The 26,550-nt window shown below is 41.1% G+C and overlaps 1 protein-coding gene across 1 annotated transcript in view; it reads left to right on the top strand.

Moving 5' to 3' along the window:
- Nucleotides 1–26,281, top strand: part of nalf1a (NALCN channel auxiliary factor 1a) — a 32,335-nt gene extending 6,054 nt beyond the window's left edge. The window contains exons 2-3 of the mRNA XM_071926509.2: nt 23,265–23,436; nt 25,983–26,281. Coding sequence (XP_071782610.1) covers nt 23,265–23,436; nt 25,983–26,281 — 471 coding nt within the window. The remainder of the gene's footprint in view (nt 1–23,264; nt 23,437–25,982) is intronic.
- The last annotated feature ends 269 nt before the right edge of the window (nt 26,282–26,550 follow it).

Here is a 26,550-nt window from a genome sequence, read left to right as displayed (position 1 = left end):
TACTACTCCTCCTCCTATTATTACTACTCCTCTTCCTCCTCCTCCTCGTAGTATTACTACTACTACTCCTACTTCTACTAATAATACTAATACTAATAAATAAATGCTGTAAAATAATTAAACTAATTTGAAAACACAATCACTAAGAAGGCTGTGCCTGGATGCGTCCCCCCTCCCCCCACTCCCCTCCAAGCCCCAAGTCCAATTGAATGTCTAATCTTAGCCGGTGTTGTGTGCAAGTGGAAAGGAGGACAGCGTCCACAGCGTCCTCCCTCTTTAGATCCTTGTCAACCGCACACATCTGCATTGATCTGTGCTCCTCTCAGCCTGAGGGACGGGTGGCAGCGATACCAAGAGGCTGATCCCTATTGATTTGCACCAAGCCCTCCGCGTTCACTCGTCCTTCATTTAATAGTGGGCAGCTTCTCTGACCGATATAGGGCAGCGCTTCAGCTCAGTGAAGACATCATATTATTTGAACCTGTCAGATAGTGGCATAAGACGCTGGAGTAAGTGTGTATGTGTGTGTGTGTGTTTTTGGGGGGCGGGGATGCATAAGAAGGCCAATGTTAAGTTTCACTCTCCTCACTATTATCCTCCACTACAGTATGGATTATGCAATTCTGCAGTAAATCAAGTGTAACAACAAGGATTGTCTCAGATGGGGTCCCTGGAACAAAATCTCAACACAGATGGAGGCACGTGAACTGATGCGTTTCTATTTGGAGATCCTTTACTTGAAAGGGTTTGGGGAAGGCCTGAGCTCTAAATTGAGATGGCAAAAGAAGTAATCTCAAGAAAATCTCACCAAGATGTTCACACGGTGTTCAAGTGAGTTTCTAAGCCAGCACACAAAACAGCAGTTGTATTATATTGAACCTACATGAGCTACATGGGGGAACATGGGGTACAGCTAACTTGCTAGCAATACTAAGAGTCTTTCTTTATGCCTGTTGGCATTACAAAGTTATTTTGGAGTCTGTTTAACGCAGAGATGATAACCAATTTTCTAAGTTAACATGGTTCACATCATGGCAGAAAATACAAAACAGAGATAGATAAATATACATGATGGTTTGGAGGGAAACCTGCCAACTAGTGATGAGAGTGGACCCTGCAAGCATGTTTTTCCTGCTTAGTCCATATGGGTTTTTGAAGGCCAATTACGATACTGATATTTTCAGATGGAAGCTGCCAATAGCCGATATATGTGCCGATTTTCAATGCAAATAAATCTAAAGTATTTCAGGATTTCCCACAAAATTTTATTCTTCACATGGTGAAAAAGCCCCTGAAACAGCATTAAGACCAATGAGCATTTAAACCAAAATGTTGTATTTTAATCAATTCGGGTTAAAGACTTCCCACAGACAACCAGTGTGGTATTGATCAATTCTCCAATAAATATGTAGGATAATCCCATTGGTAAACCGACAAACAGATATATCGATCTAACCCTAGTATCTATACCCTTATCAAAGTCGGTTGTTTTATTTTCTTGTTGGTTTAGAAATTGATTCTTTTTACTCAAACCTTTGTGCCAGCATACATCAAATGAGCAAAGATTATGACAGCACCACTTTAAGGGCTGGGTGGAAGTGGCTCACATACGGGTCCTACTGTAGCTTTGATTTGCTCTCTCGCTCATCCCACAGTACCTCCCACTTGACAACAAGACGTAGATACACAGACTCTCTCTCTGTCTCTCTCACTCTCTACACGTTCCCAATTCTATCAATTATGTTACTGTCTTTATGTGGTTTATCTCATCTGCATGCATATTCTGTGATCACCGATGCCTTTTTTAATTACTGTCTTTGTTAGCCTTTTATTCATTATTCATATTAGCCAACACTGGCCGTGCGTGTGCGTCTGCTCCTGCCTCACACAGGCTTGTGTGTATTAGTGAATGGCAGATTGTTGCAGTGCATTGCATTGTGCGTCGGTCTGGGTTGCATGCAGTGCTGAATTGCACATGAGAGCTGTACATGGAAACGCTCATGTGTAATTCGCCATTGTGCCTTTCTGCGGCGGTTGTGGACACTGACCTTGGAGAGGGTTTTGTCCCTCCAAGACGCCTGGCCCACTCCACGACAGCCTTTTATGAATGGACAGATCCCTGAGCAGCATGCTAATGAGGCAGGAAGGGGAGAGGAGGCTAGCTGCTGCAGTACACAGCAGTGGGTCAATATTGTTCTAACATTGAACCACTGTACAGTGAGGAGATCAGATCCGATGAGATAGCAGGAGGGTTAGTGGTGAAAAGGAAACAGCACCAGGCAAAAGGGGTTAAAGTGGGTTACCCAATTAGTAGGCCTCATTCACCCTCTCTGGCATTTCCATTAAAGGTGACATGTGGGGCAATTTCTCTGATATATTGCTGTCAAATCAGTGGCAAGAATACATTCCAATGCTAGCAACAACAAAAAAAACTGCTGCTATCCAACAGAGTATCACTAGATCATCTCTTTTTACTATGAATGATTCAGAGAGGGAAACAAGCTTTTTTTGTCCACCGGCGATAGCATCTGGTACATCCCAAAATTCGCCAGCAACATTGACTATTTTACCAGCCAATTCGATTTTTAGAATAGAACAGGACTTCCAACTGCTGGTTGGTTACCTGCCAAAGTGGCAAACAAACTTACCAACATTTGGTTGGTGGCTGCTGTTATTATTATTTCCCACCATGGATAGGTTAGGTAAAAATCCTGTGTATGCATACAAGTGAGAATTAGGCATTAGGTCAGGTGTTATATTGAATGTACTCAATGGAGATAAATTGCATTTAGAATGCAAAACACTCAACTATTCTCCTTCTTGTACAATGACAGACCAACAAGAAATTAATTACAGTAAAAACACTCGTTACTTTGGCTTCATAATTGTGAGAAAATGAAATGTTTCGAAAGCAGCATCTTTTTTTCCAACACCTAAGGGTCAGAATAATACCCATAATCATTTATGGGCATGACATCAATTAGTCTAACAGTGGTCCTACTCTCTGCATAGGTATTTCAGTGGATTATTTTTAACAACAGATACAACCACAAAGACGTGTACAAGCTGCCGTGTACTGTATTGCATCATAGTATTTAGCTAATGTTAGCTCATTTCAAATGCCTGTCCTTGGAGCAGGGCGGTGCACATGTACATGGAGGTTTTGTGCCCTTGCTCAGGGGCAACTCAGCAGTGTTAGCCATAGCTGGTGCCAGAGATGAAAACCAGCAATCGTTTGATGAATAGGTAGCCTCCATATCCTCTTTGCTGCCCTTTACCGATCACACCCTCTAAATTCCCCACCACTAGTGATATACTGTAGTAACTGTACCTATACCTGGCGCTAATGTGATTTAGCTGCATTTGTTCCCCAGTAAGGTACCTCCCTTCCGGGTACCCCTTTAAAACCTTTGTTGAAGCAAGTCCACATGTATACAGTGGACTAGGTAAAAGGTTATGTTTGAATCTCTGTTAAGCTGCATGTGCCCCATTAGGATGATTGAGGATGATGTTTGTCCTGCTAAATGAATTGTCAGTCATGTGACATGAGTATTGTTTGTGAGAGAGAGCACTAAGATGGCATGCCTAACAACACTATTTGTTCAAGAAATCCATTCTACACACAATTCTTTACATTATATTGCTCAATGCATGACATTTTGCTGTCACAAGCTGATCTATGCCACAGTCTGCCCCACTGTGTACTTAAACTGACTACAACTGTGGAATCTTTTTTTTTTGTGAAAATATATCACCTCAAGGTAGTATAAATAATCACATTATTTTACATGTGCTGGCTGCAGCAATATGATGTGTCAAGATTTAGAAAAACAACAATACTTTGAATCAGAATTTTCAGAATTCACAGCAGGCTCTGAATTCTATCCTGCTTTGTATCAGTATAATTAAGCGACAGCGAGGAACAAGAAGAGGAAGGAAAAGAAGAACAGGAAGTAGAAGAGGAAAGCTAGCTATACTATAGAGCTAGACCTCAGTCAGTCAACAAAGTCTAATTTAAAGGATAGTCCCAAGGTTATCCAATTTTTTGCCCATCTTCAGAGGCTAGTAGTGCCTTTCTCTCACCTTGTCAACTTTATTTTCATCCATTTCCCTGGCACAGACTTTTAAGAAACTTGGAATTTGTTTTAGGAACTAGAATTTGGACATCTAGGCAAACATTATCCCCCCAAATACCAGTATGAGGTCAGTGTTGTCATTCCCTAAGCAATGCATGCTGGTAGAAGCTGAACGCAAAATTACCAGCCATGTTGGACAATCTGATTATTGTAGTCAGATCATGATGTTATGCTATAAAACACACAATGAACATAAAAGGAATGAGTATCCTGTTGCCTGAAGGAGGGAAAGGAGGTATTCTACTCTACATAGCTTTGGTGATTCCTTCATGTGAAACCTGGTGTTAATACTAGAAAGACCAATGGATTTTGGAGGTCTAGGAGAAGGCCAACAAGCTGCCAGTTGACAACAAACTATTTCACACTTTCTGTGCACTGTGTTCATTGTTGCTTGTTTATCATTTACAGTACCATATAATTCTCCAGTTTATTCATAAGAATGCAGGAAGGCTATTGCTGTAATGATGGTGTTGCTCATCAGCAGTTTTGATTGCAGTGAGGGACTACCTTAGGCTCTCCCCTCAATGAAAATAAGATATAGGCCTACAGACAAACCAAAATCTTGCATGCATGATTAAATCATTATATTCCATATCACATAACCAAAGTTTATTATCTACAATATAGACTATGCCATGCTAAGTTTGGTTTGCTAAGAGTGAGTCAGACACAAGGTACATTAGTTTCTATGTGAACGACCTGACAAAGTTTGTCATCAATTGGTGCCTGCTCTGGTGAAAGGGGCGCAAATATAATAATAGCTACTATTTAGCTACACATTTTTGAAACAGACTCAAAACTGACATCAACTGACGGCTTGGGATTTCTAGTTTTAAAGCTCTTGTGAATCATGCCTGAAGGGCCAATGAATGTGATGCATGTAGGGATACACCTAGAGTAGTATGCATACTGTAGTACAAATAAACACACAAAACACTGCCCCCAAACACCCACAGCCAATCTACCAATCATAGTCTGAGTATAATGCAACTTAGATTATTAAAATTAAGACAAACTGGTGCTGAGCCTAAGTTGTCCCCGTCAAACCAGTGAGATCAATTTCTTATATTGGCAGCCCAGTAGTGATGTTGAAAATTGCATAGTGGTCACCTTGGCCATAGGACCTTTGTAGGATAGTTTTACTTACTTTTACTTATTTACTTACTATATATATAGGTGCCAGTGACCTATGTCCTGCTTAAAGTGGGAGAGGAGAGGGGGGAGCTTTGCCTGAAGTCAACTTTGAAATTGAGTGTGATCCAAACGCCAAGGTATTTAAAGTTATGCACAGATACTTTAAAAAGCATTGCACCAAGGTCTTGTTACTGAGTTAATTGGCAACAGTTCATTCTTCTAGATATTGACCTTTCAGCCAGATATTTTCCCAAATTCATTTACCAGGTAGCATGACAGGAACAGATGTTGAGGGATCTGACAGAAACATTAACATGTCATCTGCATATAGAGACTTTATGTTCTCTCCTCTTGTCAGTATGAAGAGATATCATAACTTCTGGGCACATATGTTATCCAGGTGTGTACTCTTATAAAAATGGCAATATTTGATGAGCCCTGTCTGAAGTAAAATAATGAAGCGAAACACTTTCTTAAGGTGGTAGGGCACCATCTTCGCAAGTATCTTACTGTGTATAAGCAGCAACTGCGGCATGATTTGTGTAATGTAGGGCTTGAGGCTCCTCTGGTATTGCCAAGATCTTCACCCCATTGTAGCTCTCTGATGCCAGTGCCTAGTCTAGGCTCATGCCACACTTGCTTTGTAGTCTGGGTAGACTGAAATGGTCATTCCCTTCATTACCTTTGTCCATTTCTGCTACCTGGCAAGGCATTGAACCTCTGCACAATCATTGAAATAATGGAGACATGCAACAATAGTGCATGGTGGGTCACCTTGTCTAGGCAAATTGTAGAGTTCACTGTCCAGGAGAGGTGCCTCATTTAGCGTGAATATACCAGAGACAGGCTGTAGAATCACTACCAGGGCCCTCTGGTACACCCACTATCCTGACATTATTCCTCCGTGACCTCCCCTCCAAATCCTCACATTTGACAGCAGCTCTTAACTCAGTGGCCACCTGAGTTAAGAGCTGCTGTACTGTGCTTTGAAGAGTCGCAACGTTGTCATATGGAGAGCCCCTTTCCCATCTTTTCAGCAGTGTTGCTCTGTGTCCAGCTCTGTTTTAATAGCAGCTGTGAAATTGGAAAGCTCAGCCCTGGCCGACTGAATCTCATCGTTAATAGATGCTCTTTCACACTCAAGAATAGCCCAAATCTGTCTCAAAGATATCAGCGAGGTTCTTTCATAGTGATCAGAGCAGTTCAATTTTCAAGGCCAGTGTGTTGACTGCCGTGCTCGCAAGGGGAGGGGTGTATCATTGCTTGATACTTACATTACATTACTTGATAGCTTGTCACTGATGACCGCGGGTGGAACTGGAGGCCTTGTGGTTGCAGAAGTTGCATTTTGTCCTTTCGTCTTTTTACCAGATATTTTTTGGATACTGATATACAGCTAAACAATAAACAAAAAGCATTTGTTTTTGAAGTTTCTGAAGTAATACAGTATATTCCATTGCTCTTCAGCTTGCTTTCAGACTAGTTACACATATAAACCTGACTTTTTCACTTTTGAACATCTTCTGTTTCCTGCTGGTGGTTGTTAATTGGTCCCAGAAAGATGCATGTCATTTGTGGTCAGAAAGACAAGTCTGTCAAGGTAGGGCCTTTCTGCTTCCCTGTGTCCCTTGGAGATGATGTCTGGCATAGCTGTGCAGTCTAATGCTTCTTGGGGTGAGTTTACTGACAAACCTTTACTCTAGACGACTGCCAAATGATAGGAGCAGTTTAATTTCTGAGGTAATTTTCAGCAACAAAACAACTCTCATGACTTTTTCATCAAAACTAAAACTAGCATCAAAGAGTACTCCCAATTTTCTAGCAACTACCTAGCCTGTTATGACATAGGAGAGACTTGGGACTCATTGATGACTCAAAATAGAGGTCCATTTTGTTCCCATATTTACCAACAATGTTAACATAAAAACATTACAGCTTCAATATTCTTGTAAAACTCATGTTCATCTGTCATGCAATGACCTTTAATGAAGTACTCAGCCAGTATCTTCAACTTAATGACTGTACTGGGGCCAGAAGGGGGGGCAAACAAACCAAAACCTAAACCAGGGTCCTATGAAATCAGTTCGTTTTTTTTTCTTTTCACTTTGAGTTTTATCTTTCACTATTACTGTTGCTATCATCCTATATTGCTATATCCTGTATAGCAACACCCCACATGGATTTTCTGACGTACAGATACAGACAAGCACGCAAACACACAAATACACACTCAAAATACACACACAGCATCCCACAAATGCATCTCTACATGTTGCCATGAGATTTGCTTCTGTCCATTTTCTCATGCTAGAAACTACTACAATTTCGCCAAAAGCTTATGATATTGTTATTCCGCGTTTAGCCTATGTCTCAATCTGTTTTTTAAACTCGGGCACCATGCTCCAATCTGCAATTTCGACAAATTGGAAAACATAGGGTCCTATTGAACAATTCTGATTACAACTCTCACAATCTAAAACATAACCAAAGTGCAAACATTACTTGCAAAATATAACAAAAATTGGACACACTTGGCACAGTTGGATGCACTCTCAACATTTAGGCTAATCAGCAACTTGAAATCATCGAGTAACACGTTTTTTTCTCCAATGCCATCACAACAACAGAGGTTCAGCCTATGCTTTCTGCTACCTCTGTCTTTCACATTCAAGAAAATGTGGGGCATGAGAATTCAAAAATGTAGGATAGCCAAACAGCACACATGCCTCTGACGGATGTTTCCAAATGGGTTTAGAAATATACAGGTGACGTATTGACTTTTGTTGCATATTCTGGATTGGGCCCTTAAATGAGTGAAATGAAAAAAAAATGTAATCACTCATTTTTTACTGAGGCATTGTCTGAGAGTGGCTATTCAAGATAATTGGGTGGCTGACATTTTCACATAAGGAGACTAGCCTTGACCACGGTTATCTGCACTTTTATCACTTCCTTATCACTCCCACGCAATCCATACACTGATTGGTTTCCCCCATGGGCCAATCAGTTTTCCTCCTCATTTGACCATCATTACTGCCAACCCAGGGTCATATTGATTATTATTTACAATATTATACAAAATTGATCAAAAGTGACATCACTCACATCTCATGTTATTTTCTTTAACATCAAGTCATAGAGATTCAGCACACACAGTGACACCACTGAATGAAAAACAAGTAGCAAGGCACGTGAATGTAACATTACATTCATTCCCGGCATTTGGACTTCCTCTGAGAGCATTAATTCAGTATTTTCATTTTCATTTTGTTGTTACCTTTATAGTTACCACTATAAAAAGGTAAGAAACATTAATGAAGTTTATATCCTTGATTTGCTTTCAAATGTACTGTGTCTCAGGATAAGAATAATGTGTGTCTTGTTTTTCAAATAAATGTACCGTAAAACTTAAAATAATGGCCTGGGTCTTTACCTTAAAAGGGAGCACCAGGCTTTTATTAGAGACATGCCATTATTTCTTTTGGCAGTACCAGGTATGTCTAAAAGCGATAGAATTTACTGCTATTCTCTAAAGAAATGTGCTTGTCAAATTTATACAATTTCCTTTCTAGGCCTATAGCCTAAAAATATTACTGGTATAGGCAACTGATGTCAGATACTACTACTACTTCTACTCAAGGTCCCCACAGGTCCTTGAAATCCTTGAAAGTTTGTGAATTTGAGAAAAAAAAAATAAAGGCCTTGAAAGTTTTTAAAAATAGACATAAATAGACATGGGTCATTGAAAGTGCTTGAATTTAGAGAAGTTGTTGAGAAGTGTTCACACATTCAAGCCTCTCTCTCTTTTTAATTGTTGTCTGTGAGCTTCTGTAAAGCCTGCTCGTTCTCATTATAAAAATTCTCAGTGTTGTAACAGTAATTAACCTTGATCCGTGTCTCAAACTATGCCATGTTGGGTCCTTGAATTTGAGGGAATTGGGAAGGGAAAGTCCTTGAAACGTCCTTGAATTTGATGTTTAAGAAGGAGTGGGAACCCTGTCTACTACTACGACTATGACTACTACTACTACTACTGCTACTGCTACTACTACTACTAATAATAACAATAACGCATATCTGACTGAAATAATCATGCAAAACAGAATGTGATTTATTATTGATAACACTGGTAGGGCTACCACAATGCACAGTTGTCGTCTTGCAAACAAAGCATGAATGCATCAAAATGGAATGAAACAAAAACTGCCAAAGCCACAAAAGTGAATCAGAAAAACTCTCTGTCATGGATTGACTAACAAACAGGAGCAATGCTTTGTAGCGATCCAAGTAGTAGTTATGTTTAACTAATGAAATACAAGGCTTTCACACCAGTATCTGTTTCTATGGCAACGAGATAAACATGACAGTGTATTCCACTACATACAATGTCTCTTTTTTGGTACGCTGTTTTGTGATATTTTAGTAATTTTAAAGGAATAGTTCACCAAAATGAACATCTTATTTTTATTTATTCACCCTCATGTCAGTCGAAACACAAGTTAGCTAGCGCAGCGTTGTGTCAGCCTTCTGGGCAAATGGCCATAAAATTACTCCAAACGACTCGTGCAAGTGTTGTGAAGCCAAACAATTGCACTGTGGCTCCAAAAGTCCAATATTTACCTTACCATACTCACCGGCTATTGTTAGAGACCTGGTCTTTATTGGAAGTTTTACGATAGTTTAGTTAAAATGTACTGTATATCTTGAATGAATTCGAAGAACATAGTGATGCACAACAGACAATACTGGGCCCTTACTGAAATGATGAGGGAAAGAGGGTGTGTATGAACAAATTCTGCAGCTCTGTCTGAGTGGAAGGATTTAATTATGTTTTGGGAGGGGTGCCCATCAAGACCAAATCCAGTTAAGATGCGTTAACTAGAGTTAATCTGAAACTGCAAGTAAAATGGAATGGATTTTTGAGGATGCAGTTTTAACTGATGAAGCAAAATCAAATTTCAACAGCGTCTTCATCAAAAATCCATGACCACAACCCAGCTTATATAAATATTCCAAAATCTGAATTCCTATATTAGGGCCCCTTTAATACCTCAGCTCTGTCAATGGGACTTGTGGCCAAAAACAAATACAGATTTAAAGATACAATATGGAATTTACAATTCTGGGTATATTCACTCATGTTCTTGAAGAGTTTGACTTAGTTTGATATAGATGGAAAATAAGCTTTTTCATAACTTAAGCTGTTATAAGTCAAAATACAGGTCTCCTTTTCCAGCATCAAAGTACATTTAAAAGTCAGGAATTGGGTGGCAGTGTTTCAACAGGGGGACCCATACTGCACATAGAGATTGGGCCTTTAAAAACATTGTGGGATGTATTATAATCATATCTACTGTTCTTCCAAAAGGGCTTCATACACACTTTTTTGCTGATCAGCCATAACCTCATAAATATGAGAGAGACCACTGATGTAGTGATGCATAAAAAGGACATGATCATCAAGACAAATACCCCAATATGTACAAAATTCAATTAGGCTGTATTTTCAGAAAAGCATTAATTTAGGATTTTTCCCCTTACAGGACCATATCCTCATATAAGTTACATCAGTTTTATGCCACTTACTATGATATATACTATGAATTTGGGTCGTAATGATTAATTTCAACCTAAAAAGGTACTAAACTCTGAGAGGCTGGGCTGTCTCCCCTGTCTGTCTGTTACTCTAATTGTCTCTCTCTTTCTGTGACTGAATTGGCTGGCTTATCATGTTAAAACGAGTGTTTAAGAGGTAGCATTGTGGAGGGTGAATGGGTGGTGCTGATATCTAATATACCTACTACTTGGAAAGATGTGTAACTAGGCCAGAACAGTGTAGCTCAACTCTGTCCAATTTGATTTTTTCTATGTTGTCAAAGCATCAAAACCCCCACTCAGCATTTATCTGGCTCTGTTTGACTTGGAGCGACATCTCACGGGGGTTTCAGTCAATATGTCTCAGGGTTAGGTCAAGCTCCTGCAGTCAGCAGGCGCTATAGCGACAGGAAAAGGAGAGCCTCACTGACCTATCCAGCAGCCTCCCAGAGCTCTGCTCCAGCTGAAACTGAATTCCTCAAACCCAGGAGAAGAGACCTGCAGAGCTGGCTCCTATCCAATAGGGATCCTGTGACCAGAGCATGGCTTAAACCACTCAATGTGATATCAAACCAGGGGAACAACTTCATATACAGTATAGTAGAAAATGGCGTGGGTTTGTTTCCCACTCCAGGCAGGCTTTTTTACATCAGCACGGCTGACTGCGACAGTGGAAAGCCAATCTAAATAATCCTGTTTTGTAAATCAAACAAATTCAGTGCTTAGCTGCTGCGCCCGCGCGCTAAACCGGGCTGAAAACAAATCCTGGCATACACATTCATGATCATGTTTTCTGAGAACTGTTGTACAAAACATGGTTCAGGGAAATGGATGTGGAGGGGGCTCCCATCTCTGTTAATGTCCAGCGTGGTCGGCTGAGACTCAAGGACTGGACCCGCCGTATCAGGAATTGACACCAAGATCATAAAGTATGCCAATCCCCTGGATGATGTCAGTCAGACCTCATGCTCCATCTCATAATGCAATGCGCGCTATAGAGCATTTCCAGTTAGAAGGAAGGTTCAAGTTTTCTGGAAGTATCAATCAATAAGATTGATGTATTACTAATCAAGCCACCTATTTACACCTTAAAATGTTTTTCTTGCCGATGTTTTTGCTTCTGAGAAACCATGCTAACAAGCATTTTATCAAAGCTAGTGCATGTCAAAGGGGAATGAAACTTACATTACTACAGCTTATGGGAATAAATGTATGGAGATCAAAAAGAGGGCAAAAAATGTCATGTGTATGGTAAAACACACTGCACAAATAAATGCAGAGTGATTTGTATCTGCAACATAAAATTTGAAAAAATGTAAACTGACTGTAAATATGTAAAAAGATTTGTGAATAAAAGCTTTTCACCTTTCATTAATATATCATTAATTTGTACATAAACACTACATTTTTAAATAGCCTATGTATTTTAATATTTGCACACAAACATTTGCATAGCTTAACCATACTCACAGTCCTTACACTTATTTGTGAACTGGCATCTTTGGATTTAAAGGTCTCATATTATTCATTTTTCACGATTTTGTTTTCAAATATGGCTCAGGTTAAGAATAATGTTCTTCATGGTGTTTTGCAAATATTTGTAGTTTAAAAGTCAAACTGAATTAGTTAAATTGGATGAATTTGAAGAGTAAGTCCTCACAATACTGGACTCTGATTGGCCAACAGCAGCAGCTCCTCTAATTCAAGTGAGATAAACCTGCTGAGTGGAGGCTTTCCAATTAAAATGCTGCAAACTGGCCTGATTGGAAGGATTTAAGTAATTCTTTAGTGAAGGAAGCCAATCAGGACTGAGTCCAGCTGTGACACGATTACTGGATTTGGTCTGAAACTGCCTGGAAAAAAGGATGGATCTCTGAAAATGCAGTAACTTTACATGTAACCACTCAAACAAAATCAAAATTGAACAATGTCTTCATTAAACATCTTTGATCATATAAATAGAGCATATAAATAGTGCTTTCCAAATGCCGTCTGATCCATAGAGCTGTTTTGCAATTATCTGATCCCGGCTTTTCACGGTGTGGAGTGTCAGCTAGCCTACTTGTGTCAGAGATGTCAGGGACTATAGCGTGGACTGAGTCAGTTCCAGTCTCGAGCCCCCAGGCCGGCGCTTGGCAGCATGTTGTTCAGCCGAACAAACGATCAAGTCAAAAGCACACTCTTGATTTGGGCAAAGGGTAGTACTGAGTTGAACTGACTTCTCCAGCTGTGTTACACCAGTAAGCTCAGTCGTTGAGTTTGGCTGCCATGGTACACTCTGTAGTCATCCACTGCACCTCTTCCTTGACAGTTTCCAGAGTGCGCTCGCTGGGAGAACATGACATTGTGAATGTACAAACAAGAGTTGCTCTGAAATTACAAACCATCTAATTTGAGCAGTACACTCTGCTGGCATTTCCTAGAAACGCACAACGTTTGGATACGTTACACCACCAGGAATTGGCATGAAATAAGTAAGGATACAGGAAGACAGACTCCCATATGCACTTGGTCCATTGACAAGAGTTCTGCTCTCTTATCCAGGCGTTGCGTCAGTGACCCAAGGCGTCCATTCTTGGCTTCAAATGTATTTTGATAATTTAGGTTGCGAGTGCAATGCAGCAGTGCTGTCAACAACATTTTGTCAGCTATATGGTGCTTCTCTTTGTAGTGTGTGTGTGTGTGTGTGTGTGTGTGTGTGTGTGCGCTCTCAATTTTCAGACCACCTAGGCTTTCCATGAAACAGTCTGACCAGGTGAATTCCCGCTATGCCCCTTGATTGATTTGCACCTCAGTGACAAAGGCGAGATGTAGGTGAATGGGAAGGGACGGATTACAGAAGGGTTGTTTTTTTTTAAGCCTTCTGTCAATTGAGACATGGTGTGTCTTCAAAAACGGCACAAATCAATATCGGGAAGATGGCTCTCATATTTTGCACACTCAGTACATTGCAGTGCCAAAAAAAAAAAATGCCTCCCATCAAATGTAGAAACACGGCTGAAAATAGCCCAGGTAGTGTGAGAGCTGCTTCCTGTTCTACCACGGCCATGATTTGTGTGAGTGGTAATGATCTGTGTCATTCAGCTTCTATCTGGGATCTCACTCTGCAGCTGACTCATATGCTTTTTATAGCCGTCTATGTCATTCCACTTCATAGCTGTGTGCGTGACAACACCGTCCTGCTGGGAAGGGATATCAAGTGTTGATACTTCACAACGGATTGAGTTAAAGTTTTTACATAGGAGGGTACACCAACCAAATTCACTTAATTTGCCTCTTTATTTGTGAAATAGAGTTTGTGGCTAGACCTTTTGAATCTAATATAACTCTGTGAAATGATAGGGATTGATAGTAAGATGATAGTAAGTTACATGAGCGTGCTTTTCTCAAAAGTATAAGTGTATCCATAGTTTAGCTTTTTATTTACTACATCTACATGACACAGGTTGTTGTATTTACTGTCTATTCTCAAATTTGGAGATCACACTGAATACATTTGATACATACATATTTTGTGCCAATATTCATTTTCATGGCAAACATTTACAATGATTTAGTGTTTCCCCCAGATTTGTATTCTTATCAGGGTAGAAAAGCCTCTGAAACAGCATTTAGACCATCATGGGACACTACAACTCTCCACCGAAACCCAGACTGATGACATTCCTTTAGGTTTCAAGGTTTTCTTGGCTGAAAAAGAGGCGGTGGTGGTGGTGCCTATTTGTGGCTGTCTGGCTTTGTCATCCCAGCCAAATGAACAGCCATACCCCTTCCATTCCAGATTTATAAGACACCAGTTTTTGGCACAGACTAACATAAAACTGTCCTAGTTGAGTCGTTCTTTAGCTTTTTAAATCCAATTTTATTCATGTTTCCATGGCTAAGAGCACCAGAATAGACACCAACAGACCAAAATGTTTTATGATTTTTTTTCCTTTTTCTTTTGACTTACATGGGGAACAATGAATACACAAGCTGTCTTCAGCTGTCTAATTAGAACAAACAATAGGCTACATAAAAAAAAAATCTTCAGCTGGGTAATTAGAACGTACAAAAAAAAAAATGAGTCAGGTGTGGGGTACATGTACATGGAGCGTGACTTTCCTCGGTATCATTATGATGTACAGAGAAATCATATGGAAAAATAAAAGTAACTGCATCAAATGAATTAAACTTGTTCAACTAGTAAACTTACTACCTACCTCTTCACTTGTCATTGTAGGAGATGTAACCTTTAGCAGGAGAACAAAATGCCAATTGAGACTAGGAACCAGTGAGACTTCTCTGTAGGTACAGTTAGCTTAGTTATTAGCCTTTTTGCACAGTGCTCTGCAATGTTTGTCGTCGGCTGGCCTCCGTAGTGCAGAAGCTTTGCTGTGTGTTATTTACAAATGTGTTGCCGTTTCTGTCACCCTCTAGTGGTCAGAAAATTCTGCTTATTGCAGCTTTAATGTCCTCATTGAGGCACTTGTTGCAGCTTAAAAACACTTCAGCACACAATAATAGCACGTGGTAAAAATGGAATCATATTCAAATAAAATGCATACTGTGCAGTAATAATACAGCTTCAGAGTTTCAGTGCTTTGTTGTCAACAACCCTCAGGTGACACGCATATATCAAGATACTATAAAGTACCTACAATATAATATGTACATGTCCGGATTAAGTGCATACTATGAAGTACACACCCCATAATGTAGCATCATATTTAACTGCAGAATAGTTAAAAACATCATGAGTTAAATGAAGAGTTTGTTAATATCGGTCCCTCATATCGGACTAATCCTAATCGAAAGTCAAAATTAAAACACACTTGTTACTTTTTAAATGCTAGCAGATACTTTAATTCCTTGGGTGGCAAAATGAAAACACTTTTACAGACTGGGTCCTCAATGTTTTGGAGATATTGAATGATGAACTTTGCGGGGTAACGCCATGCTTCTTGATGAAGACGTGGGCTGCGGTCGAATAGTCTTTTTTGCTTAGGAAGGTTCCTAACTGAGTGACCCGGAAGTACCTAAGTGGCAGCCATGATAAGAGCTGTTCGAATTCTCTACATGCTAAGGAAAGGTGCTTCAATGCTTCCTTACTCAGCTCCTTTAGCATAGGATACACTGGACCATCCTTTACGAAAGGAAAGGAGATAATGCCGTCCCACAATTCTTTGCGGCAGCAACGACGCACCATTCGGCCGTTCACGAAAACAAACGATCATGACCGACAAGGGACGCAGATCATCGAGCAAGTTACCGTTGCTCATTAAGCATGTTCCATCTTATGCCATAACTTGCTAATATGCTTATATGTTTTGAACTTTCAACAATATGTTAAACCCATAGAGGCGAACTATGAACGTTACGCTGCTGTTGTAAAATGATCAAAGTGAAGTTAACGTTGTAGCGTAACCTATGCTCAGTTTGCATTAGTTATTTCTTCATTCTGAGCGTTGTTGTATTGCCAGCCTTTAGGAATATCATTAATTAATTTTACTTCAGTCACAGATGCTGAAACCCTTGCCTTAATAAAGGCCTGTATCAGCCATAACAACTTCAAAGCACAATCAAGTCAACATTTCAAGGTGTTTACTGAGTTGCGTGGTGGTTCTTAAGCTATTATATGCATAGGCTTATAATCAGATCATAATCAGCATATTAACCATAACACAGAAGTCTGTCTTTCTAGAAAAAGGGATATGAGACGTTTTTAGCCAGATGATGTTTTTAATTCAACATGTTTGAAACTTAAGAATGATGATATGTACAGTAGCAGATTTGTAGGCCTAACAAGTTATGCCTATGTTGCATGAATTTAACAATAATTTTCATACAATCATACTAATTGGGATTCATGTCGATAAATATGAGTGGACAGGAGGGTGAGCGTGAGCAACCATTCTCAATGTGACAACCATTTCGTTTCACTTTTGTGACTGGTAGCCTATATTCCTTTTTTATTTCAATTCCAACCTTGGTGATGAAGTAATATTTTTCACTGGGTTGTCCACGTTTATATAGCCTGCATGAAACAACACGGTAAGAACGCACGGGGCGAAGTATCTAAGATGCGCTTTTAGTAGTCCATCTCCGGAACATTGTAGTTTCACCACGGCAGACCGACACGGCATAATTACGTAGCCTAGTGTAAGTGCAGTCGGATTCTCTTAGCACCGCGGTTGTCTTTTCCTAAATCCTTATGAATTCTCCTTCACATCTTTCCTTGACCTCATGACGTTTTCCAACGAGGTCAAGGAAAAGTGGTTAGGAATAGGAGTTAGGACGTATTTTTTTGACTATTCGACCGCAGCCCATTTCTCCAGAAGCGCCACTCAACTTCCACCCCTCCGGGTCTGTCTATGCTAATTTTGCAGAGCACAGGAGGCCAAAAAATACTGCCTGACCAGACGAGATATGTCCTGGGATTAGCTCCTCCCTCCCCTCCCCCAACATCACATTCAATTACATAGGACTATATTTTACCTCATTGACTTTCTAAATAGTGTGTCAGTGGAAAAGAGAGAAAAAAGCAAAGGAAGTGACATTAGGAAAGTTCAGGATGTTGTTCGGCGTTTCTTCTGTGATTTTACATTGCAGCGCTACTTGAGGGTAATTTTAGATTTGGTTCCACATCTGTCACTGTTCCAGTTCCAGTTATGGTTCAAGTGCAGGTTGCAGTGCTAAACTCCTAATTTCGGTGGGATGCTTTTTTTTTTCGAAGAACAAAACATGAATTCTAAAACAGCGTGAATTCTAAACAACAATGTTAACCAGACTCCTTTGTGTTAAGAGGACAACGTGGCTAAATTATCCGGTTATTTTCAATTTGACATTTTCTCAAGGCAATTTTCGTGCTGTGTTGCCGCTGAATGAATATCGAGGAAACACCGGTGTTTCTCTGCAGCCCGGCGCTTCCTCTCGTCCGCTGACAAGCTCTCCCGCAGTCCTCTCTGTGTCCGATGGCAAGCATGGGAATGGGAATGGGAATGGGGTGGGGAAGCCCTACACCGGTGTACGGCTGAATGGAGGAAGAGCTGCTGTTTTTTTTTAAGCCACGGTGCCGGTTTTGCACTTCACATCTACAAGCGGCTGTCAGGTCGATACAGCCGCTTGCTTTGAACTGGTGGATGCCGGCGGAATGACCAAAGTAAACCCAGATTCACAACACAGAGGTTACGGGGCAGTATGTTACCCATGGGAGTTGAACTGTGGACGCCCATGGCAAGCTGCTATTGTGCTAACAGAAAGTCTTGCATGAGTGTTATTTCATAGCTGTCACAAGCAGGGCTACTCATTTTGAGAGGAATTTGACTCAAGCAACACTTTTTTTTACTGCAGTTATAATTAAAATTTGTGTTTTATTTTGCACCAAAAATAGCACATTAACTCCTCATCCCTTTATCTGTAGTACAGCTCTCTACCTGCTCGATGCAACTTCAATATAGTATGAACTGTAACCCCCTCCTCCCTCCTCCCCCGGTTTAAACACTGCCACCCCACTATTACCTTTGATTATGCTTTGATTTATTTGATTGAAGACGTTTTTTTCACTCTCACATTGATTGACACTATATGACAGCGTAAAGGCAGAAAAACAATGAAGGTGTCAGATGCGCATTTTCAAACAGTTGTTTTCAACGGCATAAACACACACTAGAAGCATCAAGTGCCATGTCAAACCACCTTGATGCATCTATGCTCCGAAGCTGGTTTGGTTTTGGATGTTAAGTGGAGGACCTGACTACAGGAAGACTAAAACATGGATAAAGAAAAGTTCACAAAATCTAGAAAAGCCATGTAACATGTGACTGCATAAAGTTCCAATCGTTCAGAAGTACAGGACAAAATATCTCAGAGTATTAGACTGTATAGCAGGCCATGGAACAGAAAATATGATACGGTCCATGGCTTGTTCTACAGTCTGCTTCTTATGTAATACTAACATTAGCCATCACAGTGGTGAAATTCAGATGCCAGTGCTGCTGACACTTCAAATCTGCCGGAGCGTCAAATGGCAGCCGTCAATCACTGCATCCACAGTGTTTGAACCATTAAATGTATTTTTAGGCTGCAAAAGATCTGCTTGTAAACATTGAAGTAAAAATTTGAATTAAAGCTTATTTTCCAACTGTTAAAGAACATATGTGAATGTAAATGCATATTCGGACCGCCTGCTCTTTCCATGAAATGGACTAACCAGGTGAATCCAAGGTCAGTATTATGATCCCTTATTGATTTCATCTGGTAAAAGTGGCTTGGAAGTCGAGGAGATTTTAAGCCTTGACACAACTGCAAAGCTCCGTAACGGGAGGACGTGCCCAGCGTTTTGCCCTCTCAGTGTGTATGGTCAAATCAATTTTAGACCGGGGCCAAAACAGTTCCAGGTAGAAAGCCCTCGTGGAAACGGTTGCCAGCTTGGTGTTTTTTCCTGCCTGTGTCTCTGTGCTTCATGACATTGTTTGAAGCAGACTAAGCTGCATGGCGACAGAGGCTTTTTTTTGAGTGCCAGGTTCCCATTCACACTGATCACACATTAGACTGATCAAATCAGACTCCAGGCCTGCTTCCTGACTAACTCAATTTGCTCTCATACGCTTCCCTTTTCACGCTGAGCACACGCACATGCACACACACACACACACACACACAGTTGGATACACATTTGACACGTGCATACGCATACACACACACACACATAAACAGAAAACCAACAGCGAGTGGGGCAGTACCCATTGAGCTCTAATGAAAAGCAGAAAAAGCCGTTACCTTGGCAACTGCCAGCACACATCTTCAGGAGGACCCAGATTTCCTGTCTGACTGGGATCGTTTTGTTTTGGTTCTCCTTTGATAGCCACGGCATCCCTAGACAGATTATCTCACCATTGGCACGAATTTATGCTAAATCATCGTGAATTAAACAACAGCCATTTGTGGTGAGCTGAAGCCGCCTCGCAGAGCCCAGAAAATCCCCAGTCATATATTTAATACCTCCGACTCCCCAAACTCTTAAAAACACAAACACAAATGTAATCAATGATCTGATTGATTTCAGCCTGGACTCGAGCCAGTCTTTCCTTCATTCTGGATTCACTCAGCAGCGGTGCACCACTACCGCAGGAAAACTACTGCCAATGAGAGAGAACATGGGAATTAAAATCACAGTGTGATTTATCGAAATTTCCCTCTAAAATACAGCAAGGTCTTGTTGCCATGGTTAGAATCAACGGGTTTATCGTGATAGAACATCCCAAGATAAACATTTGTACCGCTGCAACCTGCACAAGAACCATTACTTGGACTAAAATAGAGACAGATGTGCAGTCAAAGCACTAAAACCACAGAAGAAACGCTGTTTGAGCCCCATCATTAATAGGTTGTTGGTTGGTGCTGCAGTAAGAGACCTTTTTTTGAAGGATGAGGCTATTTCCTGGAAAGCAGGTTAGATGGTATGGAGGATGTCGCTCCTCCTATATACCAGACACATATCATTTCATGTTTTCAATTTGGCAAAACATAAAACATTTGGGTCTACTCCACATTCTTGCATCATCATGATCATCATCATCCTCATTATCATATTGTATAGGATGCCAGAATTAAGTTTTGAGTCTTTTGGAGATGTTGTGGGTGTAATTCAACCAAACATCTGTGACATCCAAGCCATAGATGCTCTCCCTAGGTCAAATATCACAAAGGATAATTAAAGTGGTAACCTGAAAGTTCCCCATTTTTAAAATTTTGTCTCCATCTAAACACTCTTTGCTGTGGTGTTTCTGCACTGCACTTCCCAAAGATCCCCTGTCAATCAAACAGTGTGGGCGGAGCTTGGATTTTCTGTTGATGCAGTTTGAGTTTCTCTTTTCTTTGTCTGTTCAGCTATGGTGGCTATCACTGCTCATGCTAACTACCCAGTTCTTCTTCTGTGTACTCCAAACAAACCGGAAACATCAAACGCATCACTTTTCCTGTGAAAGATCTACCAGACACGGGGTGTTTAGAACAGCTTAGCGCTTTAGAAAGCTTTCATGAACTGGCTATAGGTTCAGTCACTGTTGTGTTACATCAATCAGTGGTAGAGAGTAACAAAACAATGTGAAAATGTCACAGATTATTACTTTACATCAGATTGTGTGTATTGTTAAACTTTGCTTTTGGATGCAGAAAATTCTGCCAACGCTGAACATTGTAGAATTATCCCACTTGGTAATTACCTGATTGGCGCTAATGGTTTTGTTGTGTCTGTGATTCATGACTGGCTGTTGTTTGAGATGTTTCAGGTAGAGAAATGACTCTCTTTACTCCTTACTCACTTTTAGAAGAATTCTAGATACAGTAGGATAAATATTCCCTTCCAGTGTATGAAGTAACACACAGGAGATATAGGAGTGAATAGGTGCCACTGCTGTGACTACATGAGTTGTCCAAGGTGCTGATGTGGACAATAGAGTAACCTTGTGTGGGTTGTACTCGGTGTTAAATGAGGCCTTGCTGCTCACAACCGGTGTTCTGACCTGCCAGAGTGGTTGATGGCATATTCAATCTCTGATGACCACGACTCCCTAGCCTTGCTAACGTGAAATACCTCCTTACAGTACCCTAAGTACAGACATTTTCAGTATAGGTGGCCCCAGTGGGAATCAAACCCCAACACTAGCAGTGTTAGTGCCTACTTCTACCCACTGAACTACACAGGATCATATTTTCTACTTTGACTCCTTAGACCGCAGTCACACCTACTGTTTATTTTCTATTGTTTTTTTATAATGGAAAAGTTTATTTTGTTTTTTCTATTTGATTTGTTTAGGTTTGCACTGCCCAATTACACGCTCGTAAACAAAAGTCACAAGACTCACAAGTAGCTTGTTCATTGGACAGAGTTTTGACAACCTGTCATCCTACCAAGGTAGAGATTTTGGCGGCTGGGGAGATTCAAATTTAATCCGATTCCAGTCCCTGTAACTTTATCTAAGCATGATGGAGTTGTCTGCGCTCTCTGCCATAATTTAGCCTACCTTCTCTGGTTGTCTGTTCATACCAGTTAAGAACACATTAAGAAATAGCTGAATGTGAGCATCAGTCCAGACTGCAGTTTGCCCTCGCTTCATTTTGTTATGCTAGGCTTTCCAAGCATGAGGAACTGCTGGCTATCAGATGTCAACACCCATGAACCCTTGCGCTTTGGGGTCGTTTCCTGCATTTGGTTTGGATTACGTTCTCACTCCTAATGAACCGCACTGCAGTTCTCTTGGAAGAAGAGCAAGGCGTCTCAGTGCGGTTATTTGGTGCCACGTGAGTTCAAATGGCATTTTTCTCACCTGGCCAAATGAACCAAACTAAAGGAGGAAACGCTCCGGAGTTCAAATAAAGTGCTCCAAACATGCTTGGTGTGAACGCGTCCTTGAGTTCCAGCATTGTATAATCTCCTTTCTCTTCCTCTGTCCTCTCAAGATGATTGAACATTTAAAAATAGTTTAAACTTGCATTGAAGATACTCCAGCAAAGTCTCTTCAGATACTGAGAATCTCTTGTATTTTTGTGGAGTCAAGAGTGTCAGGTGAGAGTGTGTTTGGCAGAGAGACAGGTTGTCCATTCTGTTTATAACAATGACACTGAGCACCAGAGACTCTGTTAGACACTACAGTAGGTACAGCCTGTACCTGCTGTAGTGCTAAAGATCGGTAAATTATGACCCTTCGCCTTTGCACAAGTTCTCCCTACATCACCCCCCGCTGCATATGAACTCTCATACTTCACATCTCATAAATTATTAAATGATCATACTGTATTTGGCATGGTTTACTTTTTGTTAGCTTATGCTGCAAGGCAAGATTGATCAGACAGCTCCACGGCTCTGCTACCTCTAGCGGACTAGCCTTGGCTGAGATCTCATGAGCCTTCCATAATTCATGAAGTGCTAGGTATCCATTTTGGGGAAAAAGACATTGTTATGTGATGTACACTGTTCAATGGTTGAAAAATACAGGTAAATACACCCTTTATAATGTTATTACTTTGTTGAGAAAGGTCTAAGGATAACTAATAACGTAAATAATATTCCAATTCCACAGTCAGGTTTACTTTCTTGCCAGCAGTAGCTCTCTCTTTCAGCCAACCTTTCAGATGGTTGATATCTCATTTAGGAACAACACTTGTTTACTTCTCTCCCTTGGCCCTGGGATTATTCTTTGGCTGGCCGCTAGACGTTTTGTTTCTCACATGGAAAAACAGATTTGAAATGGACTCTTGTACAAATCTGCTATTGTCAGAGGGATGCCTGAGACCCTGCAGCAACAAACAGCTATGGCAGCCTCACCCATCCTCGATTGGATCTGGAGGGAGCATCCATTTAGCTATATGGTCTAACTCCTCCTCTCCCCCTTCTCTCCTCTCCTCCTCCTCTCCCAGATGGCCTATAAGCCCTGGCTGTGCGCTCAGTATTTCCCCACCACCCAGCAGTCCTGTCAGAAGAAGGTACCGTGCCATCAGTACTGCCTGGAGGTCCAGCAGAGCTGTCCGTTCATCCTGCCCGACAACGACGACCTGATCCACGGCGGCAGCCCCAGCTTCATCTGCACAGGTCAATATGGACTCACTTGTCTCATAAGAGTCAGTTCAGTTCACTCGTGTAGGTTTTTTCCCATCATGTTTACAACAGCAGCAGATAAGTGCAGACGCCTATGTTTGCATGTGTGTGTGTGGGTGTTTATGCGGCCTGGCATATCACTACTGCTGCAGAGAAAACCTCCCAATTTGCTGTTTCTTCGCTGAACTGATCTTGGATTGAAGAAGAATGGTTTACATGAAAAGTATTCCATACATTATCATATACTCCAATGGTATACCCGATCTCACCCTCCCCCCTTTCCCTCTAACATCCAAGCCAGGTTTGTATCCAAGTGCCCACCCTAGTTTAACAACTAAATAGGTTGATTACATCCAGTCCATTGTATTGGTAAATATTAGAATATATATATAAGGGATGTATTAATTCATCCAAAATCCATATTTCCATATGTGTCTTGGCTGTATGGTATTCTTCCAGGAAAACAGGTGTTTTCAAAGGCTTTCTGATGACATCTAGTGGTCCGTTCGAGAAGGGCCGAGTTTAGACAAGGACGTTCTAACAATGCATTGATAAATTGAGTTTGGCTTGTCTCTCATATTTACTGCAGTTTATACAGTAGTAATCACCAAGGAGTCTAGCTCAGAGGACCAAGCCACTGGCCCCTAGCCAACAAGCAAGTTTTCTGGAAGAGCTGAGCACCATTACAGCACGATCTCATAAAATGATTCTGAAGGATTTTCAGGCAGACTCAACAATAAGCAGTCTATGCTTTGTTTAGCCAAGAACTATTTTCTCTAGGCCCTTGATCTTGCTGGCCTTCCATCCGTCCATACCATACAACATTTTAGTCCTAAATTAGAGAGTTTACTTTTTGTGTGATCCTATTTGTAACTTTGCTTATGTGCATTGGTGCATGTTGTCTGCCAACAAATGTTGTATCAGGAAGCTGCTTTCTTTGGTGGGCCTCTCTTGAAAATAAAGATAATTACATCTCAATGATACTACTAGGTTAAATTGAAGTTAAATAAAGAAGATCTCCTTTGATAAATCTGTGTCTCTTCTCATTCAGCTCAAGTGCATTCTCCATCCACAGTACTACAGTGGAAGGTTTTGCTTGTGCAGTGTAGTTTGCATGTGCAGTTCAGTGCAGGGACAGTCCTTTCAAACGCTGGCGAACAAGAGTTCCCGAGTCATCAAGTGATGCAGTGATGCGTCACTGTCTGTATGGCCATCGACTTTTATTTGAGTTCAGCCGAGGGTCATTGTGTCTGGCCTGTCCCTCCAGATCACGATTAGAGCTACAGAGAGAAGAAGTCTAGTGAGTTTGCTCCATCTATAGGACTGAAGGATGTCCAACGGTAGGGCCAGACTTGATGAGATAACCATCGCTGTGCTGAGATCACACAGTTCAATACAACCTTTGATTATTGTTATTAACAGATCTCATCTTCACTTAGCTGAAACTGTCTCCCAAGCTTTGTTCAGCTGCTTTACATCCTCCCAACCCTAACATTTCTCCTGAAGAGTGGTTACAAATAGGATTAGACTAATATATCAGTTTGCTGATTTTGCCGTCAGTGTCGTCCGCCACCAATATGATGGTGGTTGCTCCCTGACCCTCCTCCCCCCCAAACATACAAATCATCCCAGTGTGGTGTGGGAGTATTTTAGTCACCCAGATTTAGGGTTAGGATTAAAACCTGCAAAGAAATCTGTCTTTCCCTGCCTTAAAGCATAACCCCAGACATTTTCAACCCTATTTTCCCATCATTTTCCATCATACCAATTGATTCTGATCAAAATCTCATCAGTTGCTTTACTACAGGGCTACTTAAGCCTTGCTACTTACAGCACATCTTCCAAAAATCAACCCCAAAGCATGTCTTTTTCAACATATTGATGCTCACTCTGTAATAAGACACGTATATATTTAATTTACAGTATTTCTATGACCTGACAACTTTCAGTATTTATGTTGCACTACTTCACACAGCAAGGCACGTAGACAGGCAGCCGCACTGAACCGGTAAACAAGGAAGAGCTAAAGCAATGGCCAAGGTATCTTTCTTTCCATTGACATCTTTCTATAGTCATGACTCATTATAGAGGGTGTGTTAATATGTTGAAAAAGACATGCTTTGGGTTCTTTGATTTTTTAGAGTGTCTATGGGCCTGTATTGGAGAGCCGCAACCAGTAAGTAGCTCTATAGTGAAACAATTCATAAGATTTCGGTCAGAATCAATCAGTATGATGAAAAACAGGGTCCCGGTTGAAAATGCACTGGGGAACTTGAGTGTCTGAATGCCGTTTCAAACACCTTTCTGCCCTAATGAGTACAAAAAGTAAAATACAGTAAAATGAATACTGAATACGTGTCATTTTTTGCTATTTTTGCCATGAAAATAATCAAATTTCAAGATAGTGACTGGTTGGCAGCTTTATTCCAAAAATATTGGTATTGGTATCGTCAAAAATACATATCGGTCAAAACTACAAGTACATACAAACAGCGGGGAATGTCTCAGCATTTTTATCTTATATTTTCTCTTCTGAGCAGGGCTGTTGGGAGAGCGTCCGTCAGACAGCGAGGCGGAATGCTGCGACGTCCGATGGGACTCCAAAATGGACAACCCTTCAGGCGGGACCCTAAAAAGGACAGCTCCCCCCTGCCACCCCCAGGGGGCCTCGGTCACCTCCGCCGCCACCCCCAGACTGTGCAGTGGGCGCCTGAAGATCTGCCTGCTGGCCCTCGTCCTCCTACACACTGTCATCATCATCTCGGCCTCCCATAATTCCACGTGGGTGGGCGTGGCCGCCATTTTCTCGCCGGAGGAGAGCGCCTCTAACGAGGAGTGAACCTTGGGGTTGAATTGCGGATAAAGCTTGTAAAGAATGATGTCTTTCGAGAGGAATCGTTTCCTTATGGCTTTTACAATGTCATGGCTGCCAGGGACACGTCTGGCATGACCTGCTGGAAATGCCTCTACAATCTGCCGCCAATGAACCATCAACCACAGGAAGTGGGAGGGTTTTAACTGGAGCTGAGGGTGCTGGGATTGGACATCGACCGAACCGAGAAGTTTGAGAACCACCCCCTAAAGAACTGACCTCTTGCCACTTGAAAC

Source organism: Centroberyx gerrardi, chromosome 21 (genome assembly GCF_048128805.1).
Source record: "Centroberyx gerrardi isolate f3 chromosome 21, fCenGer3.hap1.cur.20231027, whole genome shotgun sequence".
NCBI lineage: Eukaryota > Metazoa > Chordata > Actinopteri > Beryciformes > Berycidae > Centroberyx > Centroberyx gerrardi.
Note: the sequence above shows the minus strand (reverse complement) of the source record. Positions and strands in the feature narration are given on the sequence as shown.